This window comes from Myxine glutinosa, chromosome 4, assembly GCF_964187855.1.
Source record: "Myxine glutinosa chromosome 4, kmMyxGlut1.1, whole genome shotgun sequence".
Classification (NCBI taxonomy): domain Eukaryota; kingdom Metazoa; phylum Chordata; class Myxini; order Myxiniformes; family Myxinidae; genus Myxine; species Myxine glutinosa.
In genome coordinates, this window is record NC_136264.1 from 136253829 (window position 1) to 136266348 (window position 12520).

General features: G+C 45.6%; 1 protein-coding gene across 2 annotated transcripts in view; it reads right to left on the reverse strand.

The window, feature by feature from the left end:
- Positions 1 to 12214, reverse strand: part of SELENOM (selenoprotein M) — a 39949-nt gene extending 27735 nt beyond the window's left edge. For both annotated transcript variants that reach the window (XM_078776490.1, XM_078776489.1), the window contains exons 1-3: positions 12070 to 12214; positions 5269 to 5304; positions 2487 to 2521 (exon numbers count right to left, since the gene is read on the reverse strand). In XM_078776490.1, the coding sequence (XP_078632616.1) occupies positions 2487 to 2521; positions 5269 to 5277 (44 nt within the window). In that variant the 5' untranslated portion in view covers positions 5278 to 5304; positions 12070 to 12214. The remainder of the gene's footprint in view (positions 1 to 2486; positions 2522 to 5268; positions 5305 to 12069) is intronic.
- Positions 12215 to 12520: the final 306 nt, after the last annotated feature.

Below are 12520 nucleotides of genomic sequence, written 5' to 3' on the forward strand. Positions count from 1 at the left end.
ATTAGCCAAATCAACTCAGGAGGTCATGATGATATATTTGGTGTATAACATTCCACATCAGAAAGGTCCAGTATAACTCCACAAAAAACATGCTGCACACACACACACACACACACACACACACCATATCCATTTATAGTAGATAAAATAAGCAATAATGCTTTAAGTATTTCAATAAGCTATGAGGTTTTAAGTATTAAAATAAGCTGCAAGAGTCATAAGTATTAAAATAAGCTATGAGGGTTTAAGTACTGTCGGACCCCAACATTCGCTATTCGTGGACCCCGCATATTCGCGGTTGATATAATGCAACCTGCTTCAACATTCGCGGACCTGTGCTTCGCGTATTCACGGTTTTTCGTGGGCGCATAAACTTTTTAGCCACTCTATAAGTGAGCCGCACAGCCTGTCCCACCATTCATGCTATAAACCTAGCTGTGCTGCATATCCCATCATTCACGCCATAAAGATGCTCTGGGCACAAGTGACGTGGGTCTGAGCACGAGTGGTGTGGATGTGGCTACGAGGCACTGAGAGATGCGGGTATGAGCGGCCCCAGTCCATTCGAGGCGAACAGGGGATGGTTTGACCGCTTCAAGGAGCGGTAAGGTCTCCGCAACATCTAATTGTGAGTCGAGCGTGCCTTCATGGACCAGGAGGCGGCCTAAACGTACCCTGCTCAAAACGTCGTTCCCAAAAACATTCCTGAAATGTTTTCGCAGCTCATTGAGGAGAATGGGTACCTGCCAGAGCAGGTGTTCAACACTGACGAGACCAGCCCGTTTTGGAAAAAAAATGACAATGTGCAGTTTTATCTCGAAGCATGAGGGAAAAGCATCGGGGTTCAAAGCTGCAAAGGACAGGGTATCTCTTCTCCTCTGCATAAACACAAAAGAGGACTGTATGACGAAGCCCATGATGCTGTACCATCCCCTGAACCCGCATACTCTCAAGGGCAAGAACAAACACACGTTGCCCATGTTTTGGAGGGCCAATAGGAAGGTGTGGGTAACGGCAGCAATTTTCATAGAGTGTTTCCATAAATGTTTCGTCCCTTAGATGGAGAGGTACCTGGCGGAAAAAAATAAAACAAAAATAAATAATACTGCATTCAAGGTTCTCCTGCTCGTCAATAATGCTCCTGGCCACCCCAGGGAACTGAAGATGGCTCACCCGAATGTCTCGGTGATCTTTCTGCCACCCAACATCACCTCCTTGATCCAGTTGCTCAACCAAGGGATAAACTAGATTATCTTTCAAAACATATTATACTCGCATGTTTCGCTACATTTTGGATGTGATGGACTCTGATTCAGAGCTCATCGTCCGGCAGTGTTGGAAAGAGTTCAACATAGCCCACTGCATCGGCACCATCCAAGAGTCGCTGAATGAGGTGACAGCTTCCACCATCAACGCCTGCTGGCAAAACCTGTGGTGACAGGCAGTGAAAAACTTTACAGGCTTTCCCGACAACATGGAGAAGCATGGAATTGCCGGGTTGGCACGGCAGGTGGGAGGGGAAGGCGTTGACGACATGGAGCCTGAGGAATTGGATGATCTTATTATCGCACATGTCGAGGAGCTCACTGAGGACAAGTTGGATGCCATTATCAGGGTTTCCAAGGAGGAGGAAGCAAGCAGTGATGAGGAGCAAGGGGTGCTGAGGTCCAACCTCACGGTCAAGTTCCTGGGTGAGGTGCTGCGGGACATATGGTGGGCAATTGCCAACAGGCTGCAAGACGCCGACCGGTCATGGAGCGTTACCTCAAGTTCAAGAGGGGGTTGGATGACGTGATGTTCCCATACAAGGAGCTACATCGAAACCTGTGGCAATCTGCCAGGCAGCTCTCAATCAAGCATTTTTTTCACCCTGGTCTCACCACCTCAGGAGCATCAGCACCATCACCTGCCTCTCCCTCAGTGCACAACTTGTCAGTGACCTCACCTGCATTCCCTTCATCACCCTTACCTATATCCTTTTCAGAGGAGTTCATTGAGGTCATTTGAACGTACAGATCATTTGAAGAGTTGCGTGTGTTTGTGTAACTAAAAATTTGAAATGGTACCTGTTTTTTTTTTTTAGTACATTAGTTAGGTTGGTGAAGCAATTTGAATAAACTGTAATGACATTCCTTCAATAGACGTTTTTTTTAATTTGCAAGAATTTTTTTGAAACTGCAGTAATGTGCATTTGCGGTAAAAAAAAAATTTAACTTAAAAAAATTACCCCTCTCAATCAGGAACCACCGGGAACCTATCCCCCCATTTTTCCATTGAAACAATGCCCTGACATCTGCGGTTTCGACATTCGCGGAATTTTCCAGGAACGTATCCTCCGCGAATGTTGGGGTCCGACAGTACTGTATTTACATAAACTATAGGGATTTAAGTATATAAATAATCTCTGATTTTAAAGTATTATGTCACAGTGTGCCAACCCTAGTTCCACTTGGTCACATCACCAGAGCTGCAGCTTGCAAGGATACTACAAAGGGAGGTCTTTTTCAATAAAGTCTTTAACCTGGAAAGAAAAAGCATCACATTATCATCGTAACACCACAAGGACAGGCTTGTAGTTCAGGACACTCGCCTGAAGCAGCAAAGTAAAATCTACAGCAGTAGTACCATGTGGGTGAGGGTGGGGGAGATGAGAGGATAACTCGAGAGGAAAGAAAAAGAAGAACAGCCACTCCTTTCATGTCTTCAGACGCGTAGGGATGCTGAGGCAGTTTTTCCTTGGCTACGGGGCACAATTCTAGACGGGTCGTCGCTCCGACCCAGGATCCTCAAATGGCCCATTTTCCCCAGTAAGCTGGTACTCATTTTGCCGACCTCGGAAGGACAGGAGGACAGGAGGAGTCAACCCATCTGGTGTTATTTAAAGGCACAACAGGGGCTCAAACTCAGGACCCTAAGATCTTAATCCAGCCACCTTAACCTGGTGTTGGCACCAGGCTCGAGAGGCCAACTTGTAGTATTCTAAGTGAGATACTACTATGGGGATTCATCATCATCACAATTTTGATTTCTGTATGTGGTTGTAGGTTCTATCGTTGCAAGAGGCACGGCTATGCTGCTGTACATTGGGGCAGCAATTTCTAAATTGTTCATGGTGTCATCAATAACTCGCCTACTCTTCACAAAAGACAATGTGGGATCTTCAACATCCATCAATTAATGCCAGTAGACGGGACACCCAGTTTAAGGTCCATCTGAGGACCTTAAACACATTGATGAATCACTGCCTGTGAAACACCGGAATGACAGTTTACAGCTGGGTCAGGATTTGAACCCAGGCAAGACAGCTCAAATAGGAATGCATAAGACTCTAAGCTAATCTGCCAACCCATGAAAAGGTCAAAAATGTTTTCCGACAACAATGAAGGACCCTCATGTAGCAGCAAAACTCAGAACATATATTTGTCCATTCTTTCTGGTTGTTCTCCTCAACTGTGGTTGTGCAGACTATTTCAGGAGACTTGCTTCCGAATAATCCCATCTCTCTGTGACGATCGTTACCTGTTTGCATATTGGCTGGTGTATATTTTATTCTGGTCTTGCTCCAACTTATTTCAACCTTCCACACCAACCGAGTCCTTCTAGGAGTCGAGGACGAGGATGATTCCAGTAACCGTCTCCTTATTAGCCTTCCAAGATCTAGGCTTCCTGCTCACCTGCACTCCTTTCCTTTATTCGTCTTTCCTCACACCTGTGAGACTGCATCCCTAAGTCAGTGCAAATGCAATCTTCCCTCCGGGGCTGCAAGAATGTAACACACCACAACCACAGGTCACCCCCCCATCTTTATTCAGGATATTTTCTATCCAAGTTAACCCTCCTCACCCACCCCTTACTTGCAGGTTAACATCTCTTGATGTATCTCTCCCTCTCCATCTGCCTCGATCTTCATCCAGCCATCTCCATCTCTGTTCTTGTACCTGGTTGTTTCCCCACCACAGCACTGTCAGTATGTTACCCACCATTCAACTTGCTCTTCCATGAGTTGAGATTATTAAAAGTTATTTTCTATGTAGTTTACAGTCAGTGATGCACATTTTATATTTTCCTAGTGTGGGTGTGGATCCATTCCAAGCTTTACAGATGCGGGTGTGGGATGCCAATTTGGAATACAAGTGTTATCACGATACCTGCTTCTTCGCTGGAATACGAGTGTTACCCTCAAGGTTGCTTCTGATAATCTCTTTTCTTCCTAACATTGCTCTTTTAAAAGTCTTGACTTTGCAAATGAAACATTACACTCGTTTTCTCATTATAATATGTGAGAAACATTCCTCAGAGTTTTGTTCAATGTTAACCCATTAATTTTAATGAAATTTTAGTTCAATTCAATTTAATTTTTTTCATTTTAACTGCCTCACACCGAGCTCGTCTTCACGCTGTTCAAACCAAAGCGTTCAGAATCATTGGAATCTCCCGCGATGAAGCTAACTCCAAGGGCCTTTCACTCACTCACCGCAGGCAGGTTGGTGGTCTTTCTGTCTTCTACCGACTCCTCTCCGGCCTTGCCCCCACAGCTCTCTCTGGGCTCTGTCCCCCAAATATTCCTTCAGGTCGCACAAGATCTGCCAGCAACCCTCTCATGGTTAAACTGCCAAAATCAGGACTCTCTGCTCACCATCACTCCTTCATTCCTCTTTTCTCCCGCCTCTGGAACAAACTCCCTCACTCTTCAATCCCACTCGTCCCTCCGGGTCTTGAAAACAGCTGTTCACCACCATCTCTTATCTTCCCCCATCCAAAACCTTGATCTTTTCTACCCCCGCTAATTCACCCCAGATACACATTTTGTGGAAATTTGTGGAAATCCCGACTTCTTTCTTTCCTGGAAGTCCTAACAGTGTCCATGTGTTTTATACTTCTCCCACCCCTCACCATCCTTCCTGTGCCTCCTCACCCCAAGCCCTCTCCCTCCCACAGATCTCCCGATGTCCCTGCGCTCAAATGTTGTACTTGTGTGCTTCCCTCTCTCTCGCCCCATCTTGTCTCTCGCTCCCTTTATTGTATGTTTTGTGTGTCCGTTTGTCTTTTTTTTTTTGTGATTGATGCTAGCTCTTACATGAGCCTCGATCTTGTATCCCCCCAAAAAAAGAAGAAGAAGAAAAAAAATAACCCAAAACATTCAACAACATTCCAAAGATAGATTGTGAAACAACACCCAATTAGCAATGGTAGTTCTGAGGATCCCAAATCCGATTCCTCAAATTGGCTTTCTTTGGAGATGCGACCCGTTTGTTGGGAAGTTCTCACCTCCCTCATCCTGTTTAGACGTCATCCTCGGCAACTCTGTGGGAACGACATCAAAGGATACAAATAAACTCGCCATTTTGTGCTTTCTTTGTAATATTTGCGATGTTGTGGTGTAAAAATTAAACATGTACTGCACACTTGATTATGATGTGTAAAATTGGTCATCATATAATGATTGTTACACTGCATAATTCATCATGTACCAGGGTCACAATGTGCACCAGTGATCACTCGGGCAATGTCTCGGTCTTCTAAACATTTCTACAAGGAGTGAATACAATAATAACAGGTGACGTGTTCAATTGTTTTTAAAAAATGAATTAATGAGAATTGGACCAAAATGACTAAATAAACGAGCATTCTGAGTATTGCGCTGCAGTACATGTCCCCTACCGGCAGCTTGTCGTCCGGAAAACTGTTGGGGAAATTACCAAAGGGTTATTCACCCACAGGTTCTGAATCGTTCCCAATCGCTAATTACCTCAGGATGGGCTCACCTGTGATTCGCACTCGGGACTTCGATTTATACACCTTGCCGACAGGTCAGCAGAAGCACGAGAAAATAAGTTGTTGATAAAGAACCTTTCGAGTCGCTAAATATCAGTAATTTATTATATTTTCCGGTTCACGATCAATGATCGATGTGTATATATATATATGTTGCTCGGCTTGGCTCCGCCCCTCCCGAAAGCGCAAGCTGTGTCGCACTTTTGACGTTCGCGAGACGAGGCTGAGGGTGCGCGGTGCGGCTTGAGGAGAACTCTAGAATAAACAAAGTGCCATAACTTTGTCAAAAATGATCGAAACGTCGTGAAGTTCGAACTCGATCTGTAAATTATCATGAGGAAACCATGTGCCAAGTTTGAAATCATTAGCATTAAGCGTTTAGAAAAAAAAAGTCCGGAAAACTGTTCTTTGCGTGACGGACTGACAGACTGAGGGACGGACTGCAAACCTATAGTCCCCCCTCCGGTGTACACCGGTAGGGGACTAACAAGCATTCTGAGTATTGCGCTGCAATACATGTCCCCTACCGGTGTACACATATTATGTGACTGGGAACTTCATTAAATATGCAAATTTATGCACGGTTGAATGTGGGCGCAGATGATGTGAGACCGGGTTATCCTGACCGGGTTATCCTGACCTGGTTATCCTGACCGGGTTATCCTGACCTGGTTATTCTGACCTGGTTATCCTGACCGGGTTATCCTGACCGGGTTATCCTGACTGGGTTATCCTGACCGGGTTATCCTGACCTGGTTATCCTAACCGGGTTATCCTGACCTGGTTATCCTGACCTGGTTATCCTGACCTGGTTATCCTGACCGGGTTATCCTGACCGGGTTATCCGCGGACCGTGGAAGCTCGGTCACTTCTGACGCGTACTGTATATACAGCTAAGAAGGCAGAGTATCAGATACATATTTAAAGAAGTATTCACGCAGATTATACACACAGAAGCATATGGTAAAGTGACACTCCAACCTCCCGAGATGTATTGTTGATTTATTGGTAAACTATGTGAATTCAATGTATTCTTGCCTCATATGAAGAATTGTGTTAATGGAAACAAAATTCAGTGAAAACGTTCTTGACTTGATGCTTATTCTAGGAAAGCATTTTAAAGAACAGTCCACGATTACAGCATATTGTACACAAGGAATATTAACAGCTTTGACTTACCGCACTCCAAATTATAGTCCTGAAAACTGTTGGGGAAATTACCAAAGTTCAAAGTGCCACAACTTTGTCAAAAATGATCGAAACGTCGTGAAGTTCGAACCTGATCTGTAACTTATCATGAGGAAACCATGTACCAAGTTTGAAATCATTAGCATTAAGCGTTTAGAAAAAAAGTCTGGAAAACTGTTCTTTGCGTGACGGACGGACAGACTGAGGGACGGAGTGCAAACCTATAGTCCCCTCCGGTGTACACCGGTAGGGGACTAATAATATACCGAACAACTGCAATCCAGAAATGCCATCGTTGGGACCTCAATCACTAGTAAATGAAAATGGACACTATTCCAGCCAGAGGTCGCTCTCTACCATTGGTCTGTATTCGGTCTCGTCTGCGTGAATCCAGAATGGCTGGTTATACCATCTCGTACATGGGCCGTACATAGACTGTGCACATAAAGCCTATACAGTATCATGAAATGTATATATACAGACCATAGCACGTGTACATAGAAGGTATATAGACCAGGAATGTACGCTCCACAGATCACCACAAGTTTTGCCAGCAGGCGTTGATGGTGGAAGCTGTCACCTCATTCAACGACTCTTTCATGGTGCCGATGCAGTGGGCTATGTTGAACTCTTTCCAACACTGCCAGCTACACAGCTTTCTGACACTGGGTTGAACATTGCGCTCCAAAATGCCTTGGTAATCTCCTGATTTAATGATGCCATGCACACATTCAAGGCACCCAGTGCCAGAGGCAGCACAGCAACCCCAAAACATCACTGAACCTCCTTCATGTTTGAGTGTGGGGAAGGTGTTCTTTTCTTTGAAGGCTTCATTTTGTTTTCTGTAAACATAGAGATGATGTGCTTAACAAAAAGCTCTAATTTGGTCTCATCTGTCCACAGGACATTATCCCACAACAATTTTGGCTTGTTCAGGTGTGTTTTGGAACAACTCCAGTTGGGCTTTTTTTTATGTCTCTCTCTCAGCAGTGGGGTCCTCCTGGGTCTCCTACCATGGAACCCCCTTTCATTAAGTTGGCGACGGATGGTGAGTTGAAACTGTCATACCTTGTGTCTGAAGGTGAGCTTGAATCTGTTTGGCAGTTGATCGAGGTGCTTTCTCCACCATTCAGACAATCCTTCACTGCAATCTTCAATCAAGTTTTCTCTTGCGGCCATGTCCAGAGAGGTTGGCTACTGTGCCATGGGCCTTAAACTTCCTGATAACATTGCGTACGGTGGACAAAGGAACATCAAGGTCTCTGGAGATGGACTTGTAGCCTTGAGATTGTCCATGCTTGGATACAATCTTGTGTCTGACCTCCTCAGACAATTCTCTGGTTTTCTTTCTTTTCTCCATGTTCATTGTGGTGCACACAGTGACACAAAACAGCAGAATGACTCCTTCTCTCTATTCAAACTGGTTGAATGAGTGATTTTCATATAGCAGGCACCTGTAACTCACCATAGGTGACTAGGTGAGTTCAATTCCAAAGTAAAGGAGAATCACCTGCTTGAAATCTAATTATTTCTAACAATTTCTAAAAGGTGCCAATAATATTGTCCGGGCCATTTTAGGATTTCTGTGTGGAATAAGCTAAGATTGTGATTTTTTTTCAGCTTTTTATGCCTCTGCTAACAAAGTCGCCGGAGGCATTATGTTTTCGGGTTGTCCGTCCGTCGGTACGTTCGTCGGGGCTAAACCTAGTTTTTCTCAGCAACCATATGTCCGATTGAGACGAAACTTTCAGGGTAGGAGTGACACCTATGCAGAATGTTTTTTATGATAATTGTGACGTCATAGGTCACGTGGTATGGCAGTCATCTTGGATTAAAAGCAAAAAAAATGTGAAATTTCACCAACTTTGTGAAATCTCTAAAATCCTCAATTTTCATCCGATTGCCTTGAAATTTTAAGAGGATTTGCATACCAGGTCACAGAATTCAACCCCCAAATATTTCTGAGGTCAATATCGGCCAAAAGGTCAATATAGCCCAAATTTCTAAAATCCTCAATTTTCAACTGATTGCTTCGAAATTTTAAGAGGATTTGCATACCAGGTCACAGAATTCAACCACCAATTATTTTTGAGGTCATCATAGGCCAACAACTTATTTTAGGGATTTCGCAAGTATCAAGCTATGCACGACATATTTATTGTTTGTTTGTTTGTCACTGGCATACAGGTCACAATTCTAAACAGATTGTCATGAAACTTCACCAAGCTGTGGAGGTCGTCACAATTGAGAAGCCTATTGATTTTGAGGTCAAATTTCTAAAATCGCCATTTTTCATCCGATTGACTTGTAACTTGAACAGCATTTGTACATTGTTACTAAATTGGGAAACCAACTATTTTTGAGGACAAAGGGTCAAAGGTCAACTCAAGGTCAACCTTCCAAAATCATCAATTTTCATCCGAAAAATCGTCACTTTTTATCCTATTGACCTGAGCCTTGATCAAGATCGTCAATTTTAATATTGATGAAATGGACAATTTGTTGGACCAATGGCAACCTTTGTTGGGGAAAGGGGGTGGATTTTGCAACTACTGTGCTCTGCATGATGTCTTCTTGCTTGTCTGCCTGTTTGTGAACAAGATATCTCAAAAAGTTGTGGACGGATTCGGACGAAACTTGGTGGAGAGACTGGGTGTGTGACAAGGAAGAATCGATTTGGTTTTGGTGAAGATCTTAATATTGAATTCGGATACGAGAATTATTAAATTTTTAAGTGATTCTTCACCGTTGGCAGATCGGGCGAAAAGCGATATAAACACATTTTAAAAAGGGTACTTTCCTGTTATCCCAGACCTTATACCTCAGCGTTTTTTTTTTTACCTCGCCGGTCTGTTTCCTAACCATAACGCTAACCCTAACCCTAACGTTAACCCTAACAGGTGCGGGATAACAGGAAAGTACCTAAAACGTGATGGAAGAGTTATGATTAAAGGTTAAAATTTCCCCCTCATAGTTAGTCACACAAGCAACATGTAGCCTCGCGATAGTACAGTTATGCCTTAGTATTTGTAAGCTTAGTCCTTCTCCTATGTTAGTTCTGCGTTGAGTAGAGTCAGGAGAATAGGCCCTACTTCCACCGACTTTCCAGCTACCCTAGCCTCATGCCCCTTTGCGCTAACGTTGGTTCATTTTGGGCGAGTTTACACGAGGCAGGCTAGGAAGGTCAGGAGGACCGAGGCGGAGCGGCAGAAGCGCTGATGGTAAGCACGAGCCGCCAATCAGGGCTCAGAGGTGGTGGCGGCGGCGTGGCGTCACAGGGCATGGTAAGAAGGTTCGAGCGGGTGCCAGAAGGTTCGGGGGGCGTAGCTATAAAACCCGCTGCACAAAGCCCTCAAAAGGACTCGTGCACACACGGCAGTAGAAAGAGGACTCACGTTGAAAGGACTGCTGCCTGATAGGACTCGATGCAAAGAACTAGCGTGGAAAGACTTGATGAGCAAAGGACTCGCGTGCACACGGCAGTAGAAAGAGGACTAGCGCTGGAGAACCCGAAAGGACTCGCGCGAAAAGGATTGGTGAGAGGACTCGTGTTGAAAGGACTACTGCCTGATAGGACTCGATGCAAAGAACTAGCGCGGAAAGACTTGGTGAGCAAAGGACTCGCGCGCACTGACCAACCAGCTGGGAGGATCGAGGAAGAGGAGTTGTGAGCGTCCGAGAGCTCTACAATATACGCGGGCAAAGCCGACGTGCATGACCTGAAAGACGCGCTTTTATGAGTGACGCTCGGTTGAGTTTTAGGCCGATCGCTCTACAGTGCATTTAAGACGCGCGAGTGAGGAAAACGGCTGTGTAATCGCGAGCCGCGCTTAAAGTCCCGCCTTTTGCCGTTCCACCTCGTTATCTGCCTTGTTCGGGAGACGCGCTACGAGGTTCCTGCCATCGCCTGCTGCTATCTTCGCGGGATGAGCTGGGGCCGTGGAGAGCCGGACGGAGGCCGTCTCTGGACGACCACGTCGACGCGTTGGCTGACCACCTACCCATCTGCAATTCCCTGTGTGAGTGAGACGGGCCCGTTGTCTGGGGCATAAGATAAGATTGTCTAAGGCTGCTCTGTGTGTCCGCATCCCCGATCATTGTAAATACGTGTGGGAATCATTAAACCTGTGTTCTTCCTTTCTTCCATTCGATCATTTCTGTGGTTTCTTCATTGGCTAAGCGTGGTACGAATAGGATCGCTCAAATCGGGTTCCACTAATTAAGACTGCACGGACCACGTGGTACTCAATCCGCTCGGCGTACTCAAACCACACGTGGCTCGTTTCCTCGCTTCCAGGGCAGCGCGGGGAATTAGGTACGAGCGAGAAGTGTTCCTACTCCACGTTTGTCCGGAAGGGACGTATCAAGCCTCGGTTCCGCCAAGCCCAGAAATAACAAGGGGATTAATCCCCCCTTTTGTAAGGGGAAGTAGGACGGCGTAGAACCGCAACAATATTATAAAAAGGGTACTTTCCTGTTATCCCAGACCTTTTACCTCAGCGTTTTTTTTGTTTGTTTTTTACCTCGCCGGTCTGTTTCCTAACCCTAACCCTAACCCTAACGTTAATCCTAACAGGTGCGGGATAACAGGAAAGTACCTAAAACGTTATGGACGAGTTATGATTAAATTTGTTGGTTCGGTAACCGGATTAGATTTTGGTTCAGGTTCGAATCCAGATCCGGCATATCAGTGGGATACAAAATGTGAACTGTTGTTTGGTGGAGGAATGATGCTCTCTACCGAATACCCTTATAGTTATAGTTATAGTACAATCCTTGGTAGGACCCGGACGGGATTCGAACCACCGACCTCCCAGATCACTGTCGTTAATGTCGCTCATAGAGGCTAAGAATTTGTTAATCATCAAACATTTACCTCAACATCGACTCTCGGACACTCAAATCGAACCAAGAACTTCGATATAGGAATGGGAACGACACACCAAAGGTAATAATAATTACGTTCTGAGAACCAACCAACCGCTAATCAGAGGTTTCGCGCAATCGAACATGCCCATGGATCCTTCTGAATAAAACTTTTATCGCCAAAATTACATTACGCACACGAACGTTTACTACGAATAACAATGAAAAACTCCGTCTCACCTCGACCTTTCCGCGGGCAAGTCCCTCGAGCGAGGTCCGATCGAGCGAGAAAGCGAAAGAGAACGCGAGGGAAAGCGAAAGGAAACGAGGAAGGAGCGTCATGGCGACCGACGCTCGGAGTGCGCCACGTGTGCACAATGCACTCAAAGTCTCAAACGGTGCGGTCAGCGAGCTTACGGCTCACCAGAGGGGGCGTACGGGGCTGGGGTCAGCTTACTAGAGGAGGCGTACGGGGCTGGGGTCAGCTTACAGCTCACTAGAGGGTGAGTATGGGCTGGGGACAGCTTACAGTTCACTAGAGGGCGAGTATGGGGCTGGGGTCAGCTCACTAGAGGGGGCGTATGGGGCTGGGGTCAGCTCACTTACAGCTCCCCAGAGGGGGCATATGGGGCTGGGGTCAGCTCACCAGAGGGGGTGTATGGGGCTGGGGTCAGCTCACTTACAGCTCACC